Source organism: Amblyomma maculatum, chromosome 1 (assembly GCF_055883805.1).
Source record: "Amblyomma maculatum isolate TAMU_Amacu chromosome 1, ASM5588380v1, whole genome shotgun sequence".
Taxonomy (NCBI): domain Eukaryota; kingdom Metazoa; phylum Arthropoda; class Arachnida; order Ixodida; family Ixodidae; genus Amblyomma; species Amblyomma maculatum.
Genome location: NC_139344.1, coordinates 421,448,000 through 421,472,330, shown reverse-complemented (window position 1 = coordinate 421,472,330; position 24,331 = coordinate 421,448,000). Strand labels below are relative to the sequence as shown.

The 24,331-nt window shown below is 42.8% G+C and overlaps 1 protein-coding gene across 1 annotated transcript in view; it reads left to right on the top strand.

Moving 5' to 3' along the window:
• Window positions 1-21,739: 21,739 nt before the first annotated feature.
• Window positions 21,740-24,331, top strand: part of LOC146209234 (cytochrome P450 2D14-like) — a 33,458-nt gene continuing 30,866 nt past the window's right edge. The window contains exons 1-2 of the mRNA XM_084587375.1: window positions 21,740-21,954; window positions 23,065-23,189. Coding sequence (XP_084443501.1) covers window positions 21,740-21,954; window positions 23,065-23,189 — 340 coding nt within the window. The remainder of the gene's footprint in view (window positions 21,955-23,064; window positions 23,190-24,331) is intronic.

Here is a 24,331-nt window from a genome sequence, read left to right as displayed (position 1 = left end):
ACGCAGGTTGAACATTTGTATTTGCATTTATATCCAAGTGCTCACAGGTCAGTTCGCATGAAGAGCATTAGTTAAAGAAATATTTCGCTAAGCTGCTTGCGGAAGCAATCGCTTAGCTCTAACGATGGCTTCAATACAATGTCAAGTTCTGACGAGGACAGCTGCCCAAGCAATATCTCCGTGCTGGCGTATTATTTGAGCCCTTTCAGAACAACTACGCTATAGGAATGCTCTAAAGATTCCAGAAAACACGGTAAAATTTCCTAATGCTGCTAGTTGTATTACAACTCTTATTATGTTAGGATTTCAGTGCTGTATCGAAGTATCGATGGTACAGTACCGAGTATCTGTATCGAAACTCGATGTCGATCCTCTATTTTTTATAGGCATCAGAAATACAATTTTTCAGGGTATCGAGTATCGGTATCGAAGATACTTTTTCAAAGTATTGCCCAGCCCTGCGACTCCGCAGTCGGTTCAAGAACTCTTTTTTTTTTTCGCCAAATAACTCATAAATCAGCGCCTCTTACAACTGAATTTTATTTGCGTCAAACCTTCCTTTTTATAGGCCAACCAAGCCGTACCACGTGAGCAAGCACCCACTAGCAATCTCACGGAGCCAACGCATACCATACATCAGATCACTGAACGGAATTTAGTGCATAAACCGCGAGAACAAACAAAATTTGATTAAGTTTGCTTTCGTGCTTCACGCATTAGTTTATCAAATCTCTCACAAAATCTAAGACATATGGACACAATACAATGTGCTTCGTTTTAGTCCAATCGTTTTTTAAATGATCGCTTATATTTCAATACGCTGATAAGAACGGTGAAGGTTACTTTTACTTTTGAGAATAACTGAGCAAAGCAGTTCCAGGTACAACAATGCGGATATCGAATCGAAGTGCGTTCTGTACGTGAGTACTTCATTCAAAGTGCCATACGGTTAAGAGAAGCGCATCGAGCACTTCCTGAGCAGCCAACATGAATTAGAATGCTTGATTAACTGGTGGTGCTGAAAATAAAAAAAAAACTTGTCACGTCAGTAATCGTGCTGCTGAAGTGTTTTTGCGATTACGTTTTGTAACTGTCCCATACTAAATTAGGTAATGAAGACCAAATGAAGGTTACTTTTTAGAATATCGCTGCTTGCATGGAGAAGAAAGCTTCATACCCCGAGAATCTCTCATTGTTCTTGGTATGCATATATGGCGATCATGTCGAGAGTGGTTCAATAATACGATTGCCTGATTCTTTAAAAAGTATTCGTAACTTCAGTTGTCGGGATGAGTGGAGCATCGCTTAAGATTTTTTTTTTTTTTAGAATCGTGATCCGAGGGTTCTCTAAGGGCAGTTACTTTCTACGATAACTGGGCTTCTCTTACCGTCGGCTATGAGAGTCAGGACGGTGTAAGCAACTACAGATCAGTATTTAAATGTTTCCAATAGTGATCAATTTTGTTAGAATGTCCAATGCGTGCTTGTGCCAAGCTGTAACGAACTATATCTTCACGACTGTCCGTCACTTCACTGCACTCAGTGCAGAGCTAAACAAGATAACCGACCCAAGCCGACCCTATCTAGAGTGGTGTGCCCACTCTGAACATGTTGAGTATTCGAATTCATGGCTAAGATACATGCTGTAATTTAGTTTGCGCAGAAATCAGACTACACATCTGTGCCGCACTTTGCGCTACGAACCCTAAACACAAACGCCATTAGTGTTGGAACGATCACAGTTTATGGAATGGAGCATAAGCGAGTTTCTATCATTATCATCATCATCATCAGCCTGACTATACCCACTGCAGGGTGAAGGCCTCTCCCATATTTCTCCACTTAACCCGGTTCTGTGCTAGCTGCATCCACTTGACCCCTGCAAACTTCTTAACCTCATCCGCCCACCCAACTTTCTGCCGCCCCCTGCTACGCTTTCTTTCCCTTGGAATCCAGTTTGTTACCCTCAGCGACCATCGGTTATCCTCTCTTCGCACTACATGTCCTGCCCATGCCCATTTCTTCTTCTTAATTTCCACTAGAGTGTCGGTAACTTGAGTTATTTCTCTGACCCACTCTGCACGCTTCCTATCTCTTAATGTTACCCCTACCATTTTTCGTTCCATAGCCCTCTGGGCTGTCCTCAACTTAAGTAGAACTCTCTTCGTTAGCCTCTCCGTTTCAGCCCCATAGGTGAGTACAGGTGAGATGCAACTGTTGTATACTTTCCTCTTGAGCGATACCGGTAAGCTGCTAGTCATAATCTGCGAATGTTTGCCAAATGCGCTCCATCCCAATCTTATTCTTCTTGTTATTTACTTTTCATGGTCCGGATCTGCGGAAACTACCTGTCCTAAGTAGACATATTCGCCTACTACTTCCAGTACTTCGCTACCTAATGTAAACTGCTGTTCCTTCCCGATGCTGTTGAACATTATCTTAGTCTTCTGCATATTTTGCATATTGAGTTTCTATAACTGTTATTGTAGGTTACATGCTAGTCACAAAATATAGGTTACTAAATAATTTCTTTAATTATATTTTTTGCTCTTGTTATTTTTTTAAGAATAGCGTCAGATAATCCAACGTGACGTCAACACATTTCGAGTGGAATAGTAATGGTCCTACCCAGCTGCTTCTTACTAAGTCCTTAGCGCGTCTTTTTCTTCGCAAAAATAAGAAGTCGTGAGAAAAAGAGAAAGACTGCAGACGCAAAATATCTTGTCCGTTCAAGACCACCACGATAGGATGAAGGGCTATGCGTCGTTTTGGGTTTGGAGAAGACAGCCAATGAATTGTCCCCCTTTCGCAAATGAGGCGAGGCGCCACTCTACAGCAGGTAGATAATGAGTTCATTATATTCGTCTCAGACTATACCTCAGCAGCATGAGTTGTTGCGCAAGTTGGTTGTTGACGGTTGGAAGGTATGGTGAGCAAATAAAACAGGAGTGAAAATTGACTGAACATAAGCACACAGATAACATAGGCTTTTGAAAAGAAGGCAGGCTTATAGTTTTAACAGCACAAACTAAAAACGCTATGAAAGACCGATATCACAAAAGTATCTGAGGGTAGGAGGAGGACGGCCTGAGGACAATTCACGGCTGCATTCTTTCGTCAACCCGCAAGTGTAATGTTCTGCTGCAAGCAAGAATACCACGAAAAATACCATTCTAAATGCACCGTGTCTCTCGAAACGGGAATTCAAAGGAGTGGGGCACAGCAAAGGTTTCTTGGGTTGAAAATCGGCCTTGTATGCGACAAGTGAGGTGTTAGACTTTCGCCACCACCGGTTATCAAACCGTGTCCAAGAGCACCAGATTTTCCTAAGGCCATTCGCCTAGCTTTTCTTGGCTAGTAAGCTTTAAAAAAGTGCGGGAGCTGCCTAGCCGCTCTCAAGCCGTCTATTGAAACCCACTTCATTACTTGTAAGGCAGTATATTATGCTTTCGCTAGAGAATAACACATTGTTCGTTTTTTTTTTGTTTTTTTTTTTTTGGCGATGTGCATTGCCTCGGGCATGAAAAGGGTATGGTCAGATAAATGAAAAAAAAAAATGTTGGCTGATGCAATGAAGTCGAGAAGTGAACGGTGATGTGGTCCCTGCGTCCCAGCAGCATATGACTGCAGAATATGGATGGAGAGGCTGGCTTCCACCATGTGCCGAATCCGCGTCGGCTTCAGAGCTGGACATTCCCACAGCAGGGGATGGATGTCAGCGTCTGTATTTCTGGACTTGCAGACGGGGCACCCAGTGTTTGGATACCAATCTCGAAATTGAGGCCACTTTTGAATCACTTTTGAGCCGGTGTTAAGGCCACCCCAACTCTAATCCTCGAAAGCTCCACCTCCTCTGCACGGGCTAGACCGCGGGGAAGGCTTGCCGGACACGGAGGTATGAGAGCACGTGTACGGCTTCGGAAGTGCTCCTTTCTTGATAAAATCAGGGCAGAATTGTCCTATTTTATGAGGTTTAGTGATATCGAGGTTGAGGTGGAAGGCGGGTCGCAGAATTTGCATGGCTTTGAGCACTTAAAATATCACTTCTCCTCTTTTATGTTGACAAATATATTATTAGTTCGCGTTTGATTCCTTGCTTCCTATGCTCTTCTTTTATGGTGTTGCACTGCACCTACCTGGTCTGTGAGGTAAAATGCGAGTCAACAGAAAACAAAACTTTATAAGGGTGCGTCATTTCGCAGAAACGGAGAAAAAAGCAGGTTAATGAGGTAATTGTTTTGCATCGATTTTATTCCTTCCTCAACTTAGGTAAGCCCAGCCACGGTGGAGCAGTGCTTCAGGCGCTCAATTGCTGCGGCCAAGGAAGCGGGATTGAAGCCCCGGCGCGGCGGTCGTTTTCTGTAGAGGCGAAAAGCAAACCACCAGTGTACTGTACGATGTCAGCCCACTTAAAGAACACGAGGTGGTCCAGATTACCGGAGCCCTTCACTAAGGCGTCTCTCGTAGCTTGAGTCGCTTTGGGATGTGAAATTCCCCAAAATTAACCTATCTCGCTCGATCGTTTGAGTTTTAGACAACTAGCAGCTGCCCTTCCCATATGTGTCAAAAGAACAGCCTTTCAAGCCTTGCCTACCGCTTATGACTTATCGCGGAATCGAGATACCAGCAGGACACAACATCCCGCAACGCCCCTCTGATTTGGTTGAACGCACTGCAGTCACCTTAGGTACGAGAAACGAGCAGACTATGACGCGTTATGTTTATTTAGTTGGCTAGCACTAAGATCCCCACTGAACAGTTTCACCTTCGTCAGGCTAGTGCTACATACTAGTGCCAGTGTAAAAAACAAAATGCAGCTCCGGCACACTCCTAGATTGAAGCGTCATGTTCTCTTGTTTCTTCTAGTTGCTTTAATTCTTAATAGGCTGGGATGCCATAGTAACTTTTATGAAGGCGAAAGTGTTATTGGCTATGTTTGCGAAAACTTGTTTACAGAAAGTGGAAGCAAAATATGAAAGCGAATTGTAACGTTTGATATGACGTCCCATTAAGATGAGACAGATAGTCATGAATGTGCATGTAATGACAATGGTATATAAATATTGTGCCATGCCTAGTCAAGTCATGTGAGTCAATATAGTAGGCATGAGTCGTAGTCACTCGGCATAAGTCAGTCAGATTGGGGATCCAATGTGCATGATTATGGGGTCCATAGCTTGCGTAAGTCAATGAAAGCCATGACCATAACTTGCGTCTAGTCATGACTCTCAAAAGTGCTGAATCATGACACCATAAAATTAGGAAAAGGTTTAGTAAGTAACCAAAATGTCAGTGGCGGCACGTTTTTATCTATCCGCCTCTCTCCGTCTCTGTTCGGAGCCGTCGGCCTCTCACCTTCACAACCTCTGAGACGCAGACAGTTCACGAGGCATCTCGCCTAGGTCAGCCAGGATGACGGTTGAGATTAAATTGTCAAGAGCTGCTGCGATTATCCTTTGGCATCGGTTAAGAAGCAGCTGAGGCAGCGGAGGCTATCAGGCAATTGTGAGACATTATTCGAGCGCGCGGAGAACACATGGACGAAAATAGAAGAGATAACACGAACGCCGGTGTTGGTCCTTCGTCCGTGGGCTTTTCGTGCACTCGGATAATGTCTCACAAACTTACTAGAAACCATCTAGGCCAGACTTCTACCTTTAGTGCTATCTAGACAGAAGGAGCGCCACAGAACCAGCGCAGCTGCGGTTGTGACCTGATGGTTGTACCGTGACTAAGCAGAGGCAAGCGCTCGGTAGGTTCCGGCGACTGCGGCTGAGTCGTTATAGCTACTGTGGCGGAAAGAAAGATCGTGATCAGCTGTCTGGACAACGCCCCTTATGGAAGCATTTACCCGAGCCTATGCAGGAATGCGCTAGGTCTGGCCAAGATGGCTCATAAGCTTTATTTTCAACAGCTACCACTTTGTTTCTTCTCCGTTCAAGATCAAACACGGGCGCGTGGCGAATAATCTGCCTAGAGTAGTAGTAAAAGCTTTAACTTTTAAAATTTCTGACTCAAGACACTCAAAAGTACAGAGTCATGAGACTTAAAAATGCTAAGTCATGAGGCACAAAATTGCTGAAGTGGCACAAAAAGAGGACTAGTGGCTATTAAACAGCAGCCAACAAACATGCTTTCGCATTTCTCCAATGCAGAACCCTGCATGCTCTCAAAGTTCTATTTTCACGTTCCTAAAGTATGGCGTTATTGTACCACGTATTCAGGTTTGGTTTAAATTGCTTTATAGGGTGTCACCTCCCAATGCAACTCAGACTATGAGAGACACCGTAGTGCAGGGCTCCAGAATTTTCGGCCACCTGGGGTTCTTTAACATGCACTGACATCGCCCAGCACACAGAAACGTTCTTTTTCCTCCTTCGAAAAGGTACCGCTGCCGCCTTTATTCGGTCCCGCATCTTTGGTCAGAGTATTCGAGCGCCCTAACTTCTGCAGTACCACGGCATTGCATACCTCGCGTTCTCTTTGTTTTCAGTATACGAACTTCATACTGCCCTGCGTAAAATTGTCTTCTCTTTATTTTTGGTAGTTTAAATATTTGCGCTTTCACAGCACTCGACACTGCATTTTAAATATCGTGGAAGCATTCTAAGTAGTCCTTAACCCGCTAAGACAAATGGCCTCATTGAGCGTAGAAGCAGAACTCTCATCAACATAATGTTGATGTATGTAGCGTCACATCACAAAAACAGATGCCATCATTACTCTGTCTGGGCACAACAGTCATCCATTCCTTGTGAATGACGACCAATTCATGTCCCAACATGTCTGCATTGCTGAACAAGCACGTCGTTTTTCTAGTTTGCAAACCACCGCCACCAAAGACCGTGGCCTGTGTGAAAAGTGACGTAACCTATGTTATCGCTAACGTAACAGCGATGAATAGCGGCTAGCGAAAGATGTAGCTGGATCACGCGGCAAGATTGAAACGCTGCAATCCTAGATCTTGTTGACTCACTCCAGAAGCAGCTCCGCGCTGCGCTGCGCATCAAGAAGAAAAGGACGAGGTGGAAGCATCTGAACTGAGACTGATATACGCCAAGTAAGAATAAGAATACTAGGACAAGCCTGACTCTGTGGCTTGCATTCATGCATTCCCCGCTTACATTGTAAATAGGAAACCATCCCCGTAAAATGTGTTTCCTTTACTGCAGTCGTACGTCTTTTTTACTTTCCATTTTGCAGACTTCCACTATTGTTGTTTTTGTTCAGTAATGCTGTTGACTGACTTTCATAATTTCTGTGTTGAACTACAACATGGCAGATCAATTAGCCCGTTAGCTTGCCCTACTTACTATTTCTGCTATTTAGTAGTATCAGCAAACCTTTGAAATATGTGGTGCCCAGATTATTTTTATAACCTTGTGATTTAAAAAACGTGTTACCTTTTATATAATGCATTTTTATGATTTAAGCAAACTTGAACTTCGCTAAAGCAGCAGAACTTGCCCTCCGACACAACCTCTTCAGTTTTTACCGCAAACACGTTTACCCTTTTAACCAATTTAGGGCGGTGAAACAACAGAGATTGGCTGCCCTTCACTGCTGCACGTGGGCGCTTTCACTGACCCAGATTCTGCAAAATCTTTTCCAACCAACGCATTAGTTGGAAGCGGAAAGTTGCGAACATTTTGAAGGCTGCAGCACCAGGCACAATATTGTTAGTTGCCAACAGCCGCACCTGTGGGCTCACTTCCTGGCTCGGATGTGCGGCGTGCTTTCTACCGATACAGTTTGGAAGCAGAACTGACAAGGTAAGCATCCCATTTTCCTTGCTCTTGCTAATTGTGCTATGTTGAGCTTAACGCTGTACGGTCAAAATATTCTAAACGAAAAGGTGCATGGTTACTAACTGAAGGAGGTAATACTACTGGTAACGATGTCGTCAAAATAAAAATGCAACCAACTGCAACGTTTCTCAGTCTATAATACTGCAATTTTTCGTTGATGTTAAAGACCTCGTAGATTATACGTGACATCATAAACAGACAAAATGTTTGCGTTCTTGGTTTTAATATGATATAGGAGGCAATAATGGTGAATTCTAGGTAGTATTTTGAGACGTGTCCTTTTGAGAAGCTAAAACTTACAGAAGCTTTCTCTTTAAAAGTTGATTAGGAACAGTTAGGCTTAGAAAACAAAAAATACAGATCAGCTACTAATCCTATTTCAGTTCTATACGTTCATCCCTGAGCAAATTTGGAGAGACGCCAACCACTACGTTTGCTCGGAGTTTCCACTTAAGATCGAACAAAGGTTGTCGGTAGACCATGTGCATTTATTTGAAAACTTTATATATTTATTGTCTGATGACTGGAAGGAAGAGATCTGCAATTGGCTTGGATGGCAATATTTTTTTCGAGGACCAGGGAATTAATAATGACGAAGAGGTGAAGCGCTGCGATTATCTTCTTAGCTGTTTTGACTACATTTCGTTATAAATAAGGCAAAATATGTTCACTTTAGGTAGCTGAAAACTGTCGAAGTATATGCATGTTTTTTTATAGAATCGCCGTTCTTCTGGGTGGTGTTATGTTTTTTGTAATAGTTCTCAAAATCTACTCAGGAAAAGAAATTTTGCCTACTTTGGCGGCCTTTATTTCAAAACAAGTTTACGGCAGAACAGCATTAATGCCACAATATGTTCTCACCATATTTATCTACCAAACAACTAAAGTTTATATTTATATAACATTTCGTTACAGAGATACGATCAGGCTAATTAAAGAAAGCTGCGAACAGTGAACATTATTGAAGACAATTAGAAAAAAAATCATTTTTCTATATTTTTAGACTTTTTCCATCTATTCTCCTCTACCTCAGCTTTCAAAAATTATCAAAATATATTGCATAATTGCCTTGCGCTAGTAATCACGGCCACTTCAATAAGGCCCTTGTGCAAGGCGTACCTCACCACGCTGATCTGAAGATTCTACGACATTTGTGAATATCCTATTATTTTTTTATTTTCGCATAATATTGTAACAAGGAGAAATATGTTTAGCAAATGATGAATTGAGATATATACATTGAGAGACGGCTAAGAAGCCAGGTAATGAAGGTCGACACACTTCTTGGTCTTCACCTTCCGCAAACGAGCGCGCCACTTCGTCCTCATCTTTCTCCACCCCTAAAAATATTGCATCTAGTGATTTTTTGTCTCGACGTAGCAAATTAGTTGTGACAAACACAGTAATAAATGGTTCAAAGTCAGTTTTGTACTCTTAGAGTTCCTGATGCGCTGTAGCCTCGGGAAGCACGAAAGACATTTTTCGCAATTACCTTCTTTATAACAATCAACATTTCTAAAGAATATAAAAATGAAGACCATTTTTAATATTTTTGACACTTTGTCCACGTATTTTCCTGTACACCAGCTTTAGTGTAATTCAAAATATATTGCTTATATTTATGGACTAGCAGTCGCGGCTAGTCCAAAGATACCCTTACAGACGAATTCGCAATTGCTGTATATCTGACTCCTTGCCCAGTAAGCGTAGTATATGCAATCAGGATTGAATTTCAGGTTTTAAAACGTCCCCAACAGTACAGAAAAAATGTCGACGGAACTATGGAAGTTAATGTTGAGATGATATGGTGAACGGAGCTGCCATGAGCGCAGGGGTAGGCTCACCTCAGACGTTCGTTTTAAGAGGCGTCGCAGTGTGAACTCGTTTTCGCATCGTCTAACCAGCGCAGTTCGAAGCAGTAGTACCTGTCGGGTAGCTGTTCAACGCATGTACTCTAGAGCTTCACTATTCTATCCACCCTTTGTTAGCACCTTAACCAGACGTTGATAACACGTAGGTGAAGGAAGCGAGAAGAGAGCACTGACGTGGAGCCTTCAGCACCCGCTTCTCCAGCACGAGCGACAGACCCTGCCGCATGAGAAACTGCTGCACCAGATACGATCTGTGGAAAGCTTGAATGTGGTGCTCCAGTGGCCAAGCGAGGTATCGAATGCCAAAAAATTCAAAAGCAACACTATTGGTAACCGGATGCGCGCTCCTCTCTCAGATGACTTTATGCCGGCACGCATAGCCGGGACTGAATGGAAGAAACTGTGTATAGGAATGAAAGTAATCTGCGCTGTCGATTCATTCGAATAAACGAATGCAGTCCAGAATCATTGTGGCTTAATGAGCCAGTTAGATGCCCTTCACAATTTGTCCATTTCACTCAAAATATTTTTGCATACGTTGCTTGCTCATTGAAAGTTATCGTCTTTTTGTGTAATTCGCTTTAAAGTGCAGATGATTGACAAAACTTCTGTACGCTGCCCGATGCTAGAGGGCATCAGGAACTCTATGCGTACAAAACTGATTCCGAATCATTTATTCCTGTGTCTGTCACAGCTAATTTGCAACGTCGAGACAAAAATGAGTAGATGCAATATTGTTACGGCTGGAGAACGATTTGGACGGAGTGGTGCGCTCGTTTGTGTAAGGTGAAGAGAAAGACGTGCGTCGACCAGGGGGGCCCTCATTGCCCTGTTCCTTGGTTGTTTCTTAATTTATAATATATCTGTAATCCTCTTTTGTAAATATATTTCTTCCTTTTACAATATTATGCAAAATTTAAAAATCAGGGACGATTCACAGATTCCGTAAAAACTTTTAACCCGCGCGGTGCGATTTGCGTTGCACAATGACCTAATAGAAGTGGCCATAATTACTAGCGCAACAAAATTACGCAATATGTTTTTAATGATTTTAAAGGCAGAAGTAGAGGAGAATAAGTTTAAAAAGTTCCAAAGTATAAAAAATAGTTTGTTTTCTAACGGTCCTCAGTAATGGTCATTGCTCGGGGATTTCTTGAAAATAGCACGGTCGTATCTCTGTAATATAATGACATATAAATATAAGGTTTAGCTGTTCGATAGATAACTATACTGAGAACATACTGTGGAAATATTGCTACTCTGCCATAAACTTTTTTTTTATTTATTGGCCTGCAAAATAGGTAAAATTTTGTTCCCTGGGCTGGTTTTGAGACATTTTATGATAACATCTACACTACCCAGAAAAACGACAATAAGTGAATACAAATACAAACATGCATATATTTCGTCAGACAATTTTCAACTACCTGACTAGAACATATTGTAATTCATAACCCAATTTAGCCCAAACTGCAAAGATGGTAAACTGGGCACTCAACCTTTTCGTCGTTATTATTTTCCTGTACCTCGAAAACTTTTTGGCAGCAAAAGCAATTGCAGATCTCTTTTTTGCAATCTTCAAGCAACCAGATATAAAATTTTGGAATAAACATATAAGGTCAGCCGACCACCCTTTGTTCAATATTATGTGGAAAAACCCTGCTTTTTATGTTTAAAAACTGTGTCACAGGAAATTCCTTGACTAAGGTGAAAAGCATATTTAGAAGAGTGCCATATGCATATCTTAGAAGTAACCGTGTTACTGTCCGAAAAAGCTGGCGCGCAGATTTCTCTATGTGCGCGGCCTCTCCACTTTTATTCGCCAATGCACATATTGTTTCGCATGCCTTAAAAAAGTAGCAATAAAGTGTGAAAATAACATGGTGTTTACCACTCCCACAGCATTGTTGGGATCGGGGTATAAAACGAAAGATATGAAGGGTAGACGCTGAACATAAAAAAAAAATTAGGAATGTGATACACCTATCAGAGTAATATTCTCCTCTGATGCAGCATAAGGTACAAATGCAGATGTGTGAAAAGAGCGTTAAAATGATTTATGATTTTTGCCGTTTAAAGTTACAAATCGACTCAGGCTATGAGAGACGCCGTATTGGAGGACGCCGGAATTTTCGACCACTGGAGGGCCTTTAACGTGCACTGACATCGCAAAGCACACGGGCGCCTTGCTCTTCGCCTCCATCGAAAAGCGGCCGCCGAGGCCGGGATTCGAGCCCACATCCTCGGGTACAGCAGTCGAGCACCCTAGCTAATGCGCCATTGCGGCTGGCTTATGATTAAGAGATCATACCAAGGATGTAAGTAAAATCCTAAATCCAAACAAAGTCACTCTCTATTCCCGAAAGGGCAAAAAGACACCTTGCTGTGGAAGAGCCGTCATGTTAGCTCGCGCATGAGGCAAAAAGGAAAGATAAATTTTAAAAGCTAGTGAGATATGGGGAAGGGTGAAGAAGACAAGTTCACAAACACCCCGTCTTTTATAAAACAGAGCAGATGATGCTAATAAAGGTGGATAGGTGCACACGGATGTGCTGCTGCCGGCAGCAATGAGTTTGTGTGAATACTTCTAGCTGATCATGCATATGTAGAGTATTTAAATATCCCCATTGTATGAATAATTCATAGTCGTCAGTGCGCGCTTGTCTTGCGCATTTCTTACGTCTTTGCCTCCCTAATATATTACATGTGTACGACCAACAACTCATCATTGCTGGCTTTCTCGCCTTAAGTGCTCCTACATACAAGCACATTAAGCAGTGAGCAGCGCACCTGCTTCTAAATCATGTGTACTTCGAAAACCAGTGCACTAAACTAGGGAACGTTTTAGATTCATGCGGAAACGAATCTAATGCATCATAATTAATAATCATCAGCCGGGCTATACCCACTGCCAGCCAAACGCCTCTCCAACATTACTCCAATCAAAGCGGTCCTGTGCTAACTGCATCCACTTGACCACTGCGAACTTCTAAACCTCATTCGCTCACCTAAACTTTTGTCGCCATCTGCTGCGCTTTCCTTCCCTTGCAATCCAATTTGTTACAATTATTGGTCATCGCTTGTCCGCTCTACGCACTACACGCCTTGCCCATGCCTATTTCTTTTTCTTGATTTTCACTAGAATGTCGTTACCTGGAGTTATTTCTCTGACCCATTTTGCGCGCATCCTACATCTTAACCTTACACCTACCAGTTTTCGTTCCATAGTCCTTATGTCGGAATATTTGCCCCTTTTTTTATTACTTTTGATAGCTTTGTCATTTCTATCCTCTCTGTTGGGTTTGAAGCTTTCATACTTTGACGCTTGCTAATCGAATCTTTCGTCTACATAAACAATTTATCGGTATCCGCTCTAAGTATCCTACCGCTACTTTCACCGCGTCCTCAGTAATGAATCTTTGAAAGTATCATTCATTACTTACACACTGTGGTTGTCTTCCTCATTTAAACCTAGATATCTGTTGTGTAGCGTGATCCTGAATTCTTCTACCGTCCCTCTCATCGCTTATTTATTGGCGGGCTTAAATCCTAGACTAACTCGGGACCTTACCATCGTGTGGTCACAGCACCGTAACTTTCTTGTTACCTCTAAATCTTTCATAATGGCAGAGTTCGAACAATGGTATACATTAAATTTCATCTTAGTCTCCCCGTTAGGGCTTTTTCATGTCTACTTCGGGCTCGTAAGTTTGCTGAAGGTATTCATGATCCTTAAGTTATTGCGCTTTGCAAACACTACAACTCTTCTCTGCTATAAGTTTGTACCGCTTATTAAGCTTATTATTACGATGCCTGACGTCGTCTGAATAATGATGTAGAATTCGTCTATGTTGCCACTATATGCTTATGTACAAGGATACTCCTAGTTCTCGTCTCTCCGGCAAACGTAGATAACAAAATGCATGCCCACCCTTCAGGGCAGTATATGCCTCATTTGGTATCCTCGCTTAAGTCCTATTATATCGCATTTTATGCCCCCCCCCCCCCCCCCCCACTGCTAAACTAGCCTCACTAGCCAGGGTTCTAGTGTTAAAGTTGCCAGGGCCAGTTTACAATGGCGGTCTGTCCGGAGCCAGAAATTCCTAGCACACTCCGCTGCGTTACAGATCTGACCGCTGCCGTGGTCAGCTACCTCGCAGACGCTGGGGACCCAGCGCCCGGGGTTTGTGTAGCCATTGTCGAACGGCTGCTTGATACGAAATACACGGTAATAGAGGGAATAATCGAGTGGTGTCACTTAGTGCAAAGGCTACTTCCTATGTATATACTCACTGGTTTAAGCACGCGTTGTCTAAATATATGCTGCGAATAGATTATAATAATTTCGTTGTTTTATTTATTCTTCCTCTTTTTCGACACTCAATTGCTGTTTTTGTGCAGATAGTCACTATCAAATAAGTTCATCGAATGCTACCGCAAGTCATTTGTTGTTAATATCTTGCTACGAAGGCAGCCAAGACCGAATACGCTTGCATTTCAATGTGCCTTTTCCTGCTGTTTGCTGGCAACGTCAATCGCTTTAAAGTTTCAAAAGCATATCCGCCACAAATGCAACTGTGACGCAGCTGTGCTACTTCCTGGCATTAATGATGGTGAACGACACCGGCAGGAAAGCGCAGCGCATCACAGCATCGAACCAAAAGTGAAATACCAGCGAATAAACCGCTCTGATATTTTCTCACAGTTAAAAGCAGAAAACATTTGATATTCTGGGCAAGGACATTGCGTTCCTCTTCTCTTAAAAGAGAGGTTCTAAGCTCCCCTCTCCGGCTTCTTGTGACAGAAAGACCTGCCAGGAGATTATAAACACACCCATACTCGGTTGCTTCATTTCGTTGGTTGTTCGTCTCAGACGTAATTTTTAAAAGCTCTGCATTTCCCTGCTGAGAATTCTTTTTACGTTTTGCCTTTGTCGTTCCACACATACCAACCATTTGCTTTTACTGCTGCTACCTGCAGTATATACTTGAAATAGGCAGAGAACAGGGCCTCACTGGGTACCTGTGGTATTGATGAATGCGAAATTGCTAGCTCATTTTAAGACAATAGTATATACTGAGAACCATCTTTACAACATTTCGTTGGGATTTCCACGTGCAGAGAGTTTCTAAACTGCATTCCATAGCGAGGGATAGAAGATATAATTCCGAAGTGTGTTCAGTCGAGGCTCCCTTCCTTGCCGAAAGATTTCGGAAACATTTACCAGTACGCTCTAATGCAGGAACTTATCGACTTCTTAATCTCATTATGCAAGGTTAGCATCAACCTGCGTGCTACGGAAGCAAGTATGCAGGTTATGTTAAAAATAGCGATCTAAATCTCTCCGAGGAAACATTTTTGCTGTTTCAGTACGATGAATTTTGAATGATGAGCTCACAATATATGAAGTATATTACACGGATAAATTCGGCTCTTTAAGACTTCAATACTTCAAGATGCAATAATAAAACATGGGTCTCCAGAATACCTCTTCTGCACGGTTGTCTATTTTCAGGCTATCTTTCCCACATTTTAAGCCCCCGTATGTGCCTTGTACGTATTGGTCACAGTTAAGGATCCAGGGTAAAACGAGAAATATAAGATTCCTACACAGTATGAAATAAAGCTGAACAAAGATTGAGGGAAGGCCTGAATTCGCAACCCGAGCCAACATTCAGACAAGTGGACTTGTCTTCGTCTGGTTTGATTTGGTCACTTAAAAATATAATAGCGTTATTTTTGAAATATCTTTTTTTTTTGCGTCCCTGGTCGCAATATTAGTTGTCAATATTAGTTGTCAATAAAGGAACAAAATTACGGCTAGTATGTACCTCAGCTTCGTCGGCCGTATATTACTTCTGCAAAATTCTTCTGCTGTCTTCAAGCGTTACGGTCTGAGAAGAGGGTTTAAAGGAATGACGGTTATACCCTCTTTATATGGGCAGAGTTGACCATGGTTAGCGTAACTGCGGTTACGCGAAACCATGATTAGCCCATTTACATGGTAGACCAAACGATGGTTACACCCCTAACCGTGGTTATCGCAAACCGAGTTTGGCGATCTCGGTTTGCGTTGTTAATCGAGGTTATGGCGGCGTCTGTTGACGGAGGCTGCTCGTCGGCAGCCGAATGCGCGAAGCGTACGAGCGTGTCTGCTTCAACAGTGTGTACTCCTTTGCCCGTATTGAATAGGCGGTGTCTACTGTGCCGCCCGGCGTCTTAGGTTACGGCCTACAGCCGAGCGTCTGCGTACTGAAGCCCCGTCCTGCCTGCAGTATCGCGGCTTGGTGCTGAGCGCGGAACGCCAAACATTCGCGGTGTTAGCTCTATCATTAAAGTGCACAAGTTCACAACGCTTGCAGCGCGGGATGCTGCGAGCAGGCTGAGGTACATTGCACTTACCGCGGCGGTGAAGCATGCGAGCGCGGCGAACGACGGCAGGGTGCGTAACCCCCTAGTCGTCGATAGGCCTATATTATTTCTCTTCGAAGCCGCGGCGGTCGGCGCTTTCGAACTGATCAACGCTGTCGAAATGGTGCACGTGTACTCATGAAACTTTATCACTGTGAATCCTATTCTGCCACCGTAAAATAACGATATGATTAACTTTGGCGACGCATTAATCACAGAGCTAGTATAAACAGAGCGGTGAGCCGCAATGCACCGGCGGCAGCTGGCTTGAGCAGAAAGTTGATAGCGTCGCGGTTATCGGTCTTGGCAGCAATTTGCCGCTGGTCAGTGGTCCTCAAGAGTGATTCAATCCTGATATACAACTCAGTATTCCAGATGCCAATAAATTTAGCACGCTTTATTTCTGACGTCGGCGCTAGCGAGCCGCCATGTCGTTCGCGTACGGTTTACGGGAGGAAGATAGGGCCAACGCGGCGGTTTTTACGGTGGTCTATGAGGTGCTGCCATCGTGCGGGACTTGACCGCGCTGTTGACGCCTTGTCAGACAGCACCCCGGAAACTGCGTTATAAATAAGATATTTGTAAATGCTGCTTCGTTGCGCAGATCACCGCGTCGCTTCGGTTGTACTTTATGGGCAAGGGCGGCCGTAACCGAGAACGGCGATGAGCTGTGTAAGCACAGCTAACCGCGATTGGCGGTTAACCGTGGTTAAGTTCGGTAACTTCGGTTACGCCTAACCGTGGTTAAGCCGGCCATGTAAAGAGGGTATTAGTGTATCAGCTACGTAGCGTTTTTAAAGAGCAAGGCGAGATACTTAGGCAAGTGGCCAGGAAGGCTTAGCGAGACCCTTTGGTGGGCTCCAGAGGCGTACATCTTCGCAGTTATTAATGCAGAAACACCCATACGCTCAACACCTCCGGCCACGACATTTGTCAAAGCTTGTTTGTGTCTTCACTCTTCTTGGATAAGCTGTCTTGTGGGATCATGGCTTCACACAGGTAATTCAAACTACGCCCGGTATAGCGACTGCAACGTCTTCGCGACAAAGATTTCAAGTTCGCCAGCCAAGAGAAAATGATGAACCCTATGACTGGCCACTGATTGTTCATGGCCGCTTTCAGGGCTTTCACGTTATACAAGAAACATCGAGGCCGAATGGACACGGTCGGATTGGAACCCGATGACTCGGGTTCAGTGGTCGATCGTCTTAACCACTGATTCACAGCTGCAGGTGCTCTGTCTCGTTATAAGCACGCTTCTGTAGGGTTAAACGTCTGCCATCCGACGCTGCCGCTCTGACTGGCGACACTCAAACCCGCTGCCTCCGTGACCGAGCGCGGCGTGGCACCGGAGCTGGTCATAGAACTCTGGCCTAAATATCCGCTATTTTAAGTGACAGCTCCCATATGGGGCTACATGTTCAGCTGAAACTGTTGCTCGCCAGGGCCATAGTCACACAATGATATTAAAGTGAAAGCCTTTAATGGCTCATACTGTCGGCCGGTCATCAAATAACATCAACCGAAACCAAAACGAAAGTTATCAGAAAACTAAACATCCGGCCTCTACCGGCAATCGAACCTCCACCCCTTGGATATCTAGCCGACAACTTTAACCAACTAAACCACACCCGGGACCATGAAACGCAAATCATAATTCTTGTCTACTGTAAGGATAGTAGTTAAAACTAAACAAATATATCCTGTCTCCAAAGTGAATCGAAACCCCACCCTCGTATCGCCAACCGAGCGGTTTAAGAAACTGCGCCACGTCTGAAATCGTGAAACACACATCCGAACTCCCCTTGTCTACAGTGAGGAAATTATTAGTAACGACAATGACGGTGCAAATAGATATAACAACAGTGTTGGCATTAACAGTGCGAATAAAGGTGTATTTATTTGATAACAATAATGAGAACAAAATGTGATGAACCGTGTGCAGCAGCAATGCTCAGGCTTTCGCATTTCTGCATTGTAGATTCCACAGATCTCTGAACTTAAGCGAGTTTAAGAACTAAAACGAAAAAAAACATTGGGTTCAACACAGAAAACCCCGTCAATGTGTTTTCTTCGCCGCTTCGGCAGCAAGCATAGATATCATACCTTTGTCTCAAACACCTACTACGACTTCCCGAAATCCGGGAATGAGAGACGCATGAAACTACAACCAGGTCCTTCTTGCAGCGCTGCATATGAAGTCATTGAGAACCGGCATCCTGCAGCAGCATGGCGTTATACTGCCTTCGGCCTGAAGGTCCAGCTGTCAGCGCCACTAAGCGAGAGGAAAAGCGCCTGCAGCACAAAAAAAAAATGACTGATAACGCACCGTCAAAGCGAAAGCAATGCTGTATGGTAGGCAAGCGGAAACTAAAGCCGTCAGTGAGCAATGTCATTAAGAATTCAAGGATAACCGGTTTAGTAACAGCTGCACTGGGTGTTGTGGCGCTCCGAACTGTTCAAGTTGTTCTCGACTACCGTTCTACTTGAGTACCGCAGCGATCACCGAATGGTTTTGCTAATATGTAGCGGAGTTTTCTCTACTTGCCTGATGACTAGCTAAGCATCGATTCTGGCATTCTTGATCCTCAGAAGAATGAGACTGTTTTCGCACAGCTGCTGTTCTTCCTGTGCAAGGCGGCGATTTTAGTAGCAATACAAAATGTTTCTAGGTGCGTTTTATTGGTGGAGGCCGGCTCCAGTAAAATATCTCACACCCAGCTTGCGTGCAGCATAAATGCAGTAGCAAATCTAAGATTAGCCAATCGCTCTGATAGCTGCATATAACTATAGCGCACAACGTTGGGAAGACATCCATGAGTTGGGCAGGCAGATTGCATCATCTGAGAGTGGTTGCTTTTCTTTCGATTCCAACATGATTGAAAAGAACAGTAGACTAGTATGTTTTTCATAATTCGGCAGCAGACATTATACTCAAAAGTATGCACAGTATGCCTCCATGTTTTCCAGGTATTTGAGGTATTATTAGATATCTTCATGAGAGTGTAAGTTTTAGCAATAAAATGTCCAGAGCTATATCCTCCTGAGACCGGGAATGCATTGGGTGCACAGATTTTTCTTTAACTTTCAGAATAAGTCAGTATGGTTATGAAGGTGAAAAGTGATAAACCTTTCTTCAATAGCCCTGATAGTATCGGCTCAGTGAGATGTCCAATATATTGGACACTGGGATTCTACCCGTTCTTTTTTCACCAAGCGCGCATGTATTTACATGCCGCAGGTATTGCTCTCAAACTCGTGTGCAATTTTTTTAATTACTTCAAAGGTAAAGTGGTGAAAAAAAAAAACGTAAAGCGAGCCTTCCTCTGCTCAAAAAAAAAAGAAACTTTTGCTCGCTTCTTCACTTTCTGCGGGCAATTTCAAAACATTTTCTGTCCTTTGTGATGCAGAAGAAGAGCCGGCATTTGGTACAAAAGAACATTGTTTTATATTATCAAATTATAAAATTTTAAATTTATAATTTATAATGTTATAATTCATAAATTTTAATTTTTAATTATAATTATAAATTATAAATTTATAAAATTGCGTCAGCTGTCTCATCAGACACGCGAGGCCGGTCAGCCATACAACAAAGACAGGCGATTTCGTCCGCAAGCCGCTAAATACCAACAATACTCGTCTGCTATTCATAACAAGGCCATGGCAAAAGCGCGGTCAAAATGACCGGGTTGAGTCCCAGCGTCCAACACAGTGGACAAGCGAAATCAAAGGACGCATGAATAAAATTAAGCGCTTGAACACTTTAAATTTCTTATTCTGCGCATTCGCTTTTGTATTACCTTTAATATAAAATCAAAGATATGCCCTGAAAGTAGGTAGAAATACGGGAAAGAGTACTTACTTAGCCGACAGGTGCCATAAAACGCCGCCCTGCTGAAAGACACCATTTTGAAAAGTTTTGGCGGGAATGTGAACGATGTGTTTTCATCTATGTTGCATAGATGGCGCTAGCAGGTGTCCAATATATTGGACTGCAGGGTTTTATGAGGATGAATGCCTTGGCATAGGAGTACTGTTTGATTACTTAGTGTCCAATATATTGGACAAATCCCCATAGCCGGGTCTCAGGAGGAGGAACGAGTGTCGACTATATTTGCATAGATTTAGGTTAAATGCAATAAAATATTGTAGTTCTGCAGTGTATTTCAGACATAGTGTAGTTGGATCCAGAACGCCATCTACTTCCAGTCAAAAAGTATATATTTACCACACACAAAATATCTGACAAAATGATTCTAACAAACAAACAATACGTTTGATGCCGCTTTGTTTATTTGGTACCATCGTAGTGGTGCAGTGGTTAGAGCCCTCTACTGCGGCGCTCAAGGATGCGGGACAGTATCCTAGCCCCGGCCGCTTGCTTTCGATGGAGGTGAAACATCAGGCACCCGTGTGCTGTGCGATGACAGTGTACGTTAAATAACCCCGAATTTCCGAAGCCATCACACTACTGCGTCTCACATATCCTGATCCGCCTTGTTATGTTAAACACCATAAACCAAACGAAACCTTTGCGCCAGTTAGAGAGGATACCGATAAGCTGTCTAAGGAGATGAAAGATTTGATAAAGAAATGCCAGAGTATGAAAGCTTCCAATCGAACAGACCAGATATAATTCGCAGAGATATCAAAGGTAATCAATAAGCGCCAAATGGCCGATATAAAAAGTATAGCATGGATAAAATTGAGCATGCTGTAAAGAACGGGGGAAGCCTTAAATAGGTGAAGAAGAAATTAGGCATAGTCAAAAATCAGATGTATGCGCTGAGGGACAAGGCGAGAAGCGTCATCACGAATATGGGCAAGATAGTCAAAGTAGCCGAGGAGTTTTATCCTGATCTCTGCAGTAGCTAAATGACAGCAGCTACGGAGAACGGCACATTAAGTGAAAATGTATGGAATTATCCAATGAGTTTAATGAGTAGACTGTTAGCCTTCTTTTTCTTTCAGCAGAACATCGCCCTGATTTTTATTACTTTAGTGAAAGGCACTTCAAAAATAACATAACACATGCGGCCAATAGAAACACTGTCACGTGGCAGTTGTTTCAGCAGGATGTTAACAACGATTGCTAACAAAACACTCACAATAGCTACTGAATATGGTCAACGAAACAGAGAATTCGCAATCAACGAAATCACCTAATCTATTTGTACTTATAATTCATTCGCTTTTAAAGTATGTAAATACTACTTTATTTTGCTCTAGCGTGTTTTGTTTGGCGCTAAAAACATCAAAACTAGTACGAATTTTTCAGAATAGATTAAACTCCAAGTCGAAAACAATCCCGCTATATCTGCTTTGTATCGTATAGGAAGGTGCTATTGCAAAACTTGAATATTTCTTGCGAAGTAATCAGTTCCACACGCAATACAGACGTACGCGAGGAAAATAATGCCATTTACCCCTGCTGAACGTCACAAAAGATACGCCAAGATATAAAAATTATGACTCTGCGGTCGGGACTTTTGTCGACCTAACCTAGGCTTATGATACTAAGGCCACTTCGCGATACTGTAACTTCACCATTAGTGGGGTCCTTCAGATTTGATTAAAACTGTGTGTATGAATATGCAGCTATGCAAAGACGTCAGAATGCCTCAGAACTTATTCTTTTTTCCAGAAATGGATTTGGTCAGCCTGATCTTAACAGCAGTGCTTTTTGGGGTGCTGTATGTCATTAACCAATATCATCTGAGAAAAAGGAGAATTCCAAGTGGCGCAAAGCTGCCTCCCTCTCCGCCAGCTGTCCCACTCATTGGTCATATGGAGTACCACAAGCCACATTTCTGCGGAACCACGGCGTTGGAATGGGCCCTGAAATACGGTCATACATACAGGTAGGCTGAACGCTTTCAGCTAGGAGAACGCATTTTACTGTAACAAAAATAAAGACGAAGTAGAGTTAAGTGAACCTCGGTAACGTGCTTTTCCTCTCCTAATAACAAAGACGGGAATGTCTACTTAAAGAAGAAAAAACAAACAATCGGGAACATTTCCACACAAGCCTAAAACATCTTTTATAGCGCATGCCTTCCCTCGGGCAAAACTGGGCTCTCGTTCCTGTCTCTATTGCACCATAGCAACTCGCATTGCTTTGTATCACCTAAGCTCGTTTTAGGTATACATTGAACAGTGGTTATCCGATTCATTTAACCAATTATCGACACTGCGGCTGCTCAGTGTTTTAGAGTGCAGTCTTGACTCGCCTTGTCTCCCATTGCCATTCATCCTGTCGCCGTGACCTTGATCTCGTTAGCCTGGCGTCGCGCCCACACTCGCGCTCGCTCTACTCCACGGCTCGAGTTTTTAGCACAGATTTTCTGTGCTCCCACAATACTACTAAACGCACTCGATCTCCATGGCACTGTGGTGCCATGCAAATTACATAACGTTAATAAACTCTATATGTTGAGGACAAAAAGTCTTGTGGCTTTACGACTGCACGGTACAAAACCTTTTAACTCGCTCTGAGCTCGAAGTTCGGCAGGTGTGCGTAGCTCTACGCCACACTATCACGTGACTTCCTCTTGAGCGGTAACTGCTTCTTCGCCGCGCTTTGTCCTAAGTCTCACCATAGCTGGTGGGCCGGTTGGGCCGTTTATGCGCTAGCTTCAGCGCACGCATTATGACGTATCTGATTAATGACGAAACCCATCCAGCAACCATAACGCTCGTAAAAATTCGTTCAAGGATAGTTTTCGCCACTACGTCTAAAATATTAATATAAGTTGCTCTCGCTCTCAACCGAGCCCTCTGTACATATATCACTGTTTTTTCACCGTAACCGCATTTTTCGAAATGCACAATATATCCTGCGGGCATTTCTTCATACCTCAAGAGCTCTAGGAGCGATGTAAGGCTAGAATGCAAACCGAATCAGCCAGTTTCACGAGGAATAAAATAGATTTAAAATGAGAAGAAAGACGTTTACTCATTTTCGCTTTCAGGATCAAAGTGGGCTTTACAGAGATGGTCATTGTAAACGACTTTGACGCCATAGAGAAGCTCTTTGCGAGAGATGAGCTCCTATGTCGTTCGAAGGCTTGGCGCCTCTACGGACTTTCTGTTGGCTGTAAGTTATTCTTTTCATAGAAATGAATTCTCTTCATTGCTTGACCAAAGACCTGCAGCAGTGTTCGGGAAAATGTGTATGCAAAATAAAATATTAGTTTTGCTACGAACCCTTTAGGCGCCTTGAATTGCCGGAGTTTACGCGCAAGGTTCCATGCATTCGTTTTAGATTTTTAGAAGTTCTTTATGCTCAGTTCCTGACTTTGACTCTGAGAAAATCTAAACTAGTGGCTCTGAAGCAAGCGTATGACTAGTCAGATCTGTGTGTCAGAAACTAGTTTAATGATTCACAAGTCAAGCTTCCCTGTTCGTTTGTACCAATAAAGCTTTAGCATTTTGACAGTAGTCTACCTGAATGTAAACGCACCCGACATTTGTTTCCTCTTTGAATGCGAAACTTTAAATTTGGAAGCAAACATTTACTTAACTTGCAGACGCGCTTATAAAAACTTATAGCGTTTGCGCAATCATTGAAATACTCCGGTGGGTTTACTTACAGTTATCAAAGAAAACTCGTTCATTTTATTATAAACTAAAACGACGCCAGCTTACCGGTAACGTATCCTTCAGACTAACCTTAACAATATACATCATATAAATGATTAGAACATATAAACTGAAAAACTAGCAAACAAGAGTTTACTAGGGACCGAATAATTCAATATATGCGTTATTGTTTGCGTATACACAGGGCATCATATGTGCTACCATAATCAAAATAACGTATCCAGCCGACGTTGACGTTGCCTGCTACAACTAACTTAACCAACTATGTACACAATTTTCCATCCATGTCTTCTCCTTCCATACGATACATTATGCATTTGTATGCCTAAGTCCAGTGTTCTTTGCAACTTGTATTCGGGCTATATTGCACATATTAAAAAAGGTTCTCTGATTGTAATGTAACATATTCGCGAGGCAATTCTATGACGGATGTTGTCAGAATCTATAACGATTTATAACTTCTGATAATAATTATGTCCCGGTATTTGTAAAGGAGCACAGCTATAGAGCAAACATCCACTATTTAGAGGCAAGGGTAGATACTGTGTCTATGAGACACGTTATACACATTTGTAGTCGACACAGTCGTCAAAAACAAAACAACGGAACAGATTTATTGTTCCTTCGTCTACAACA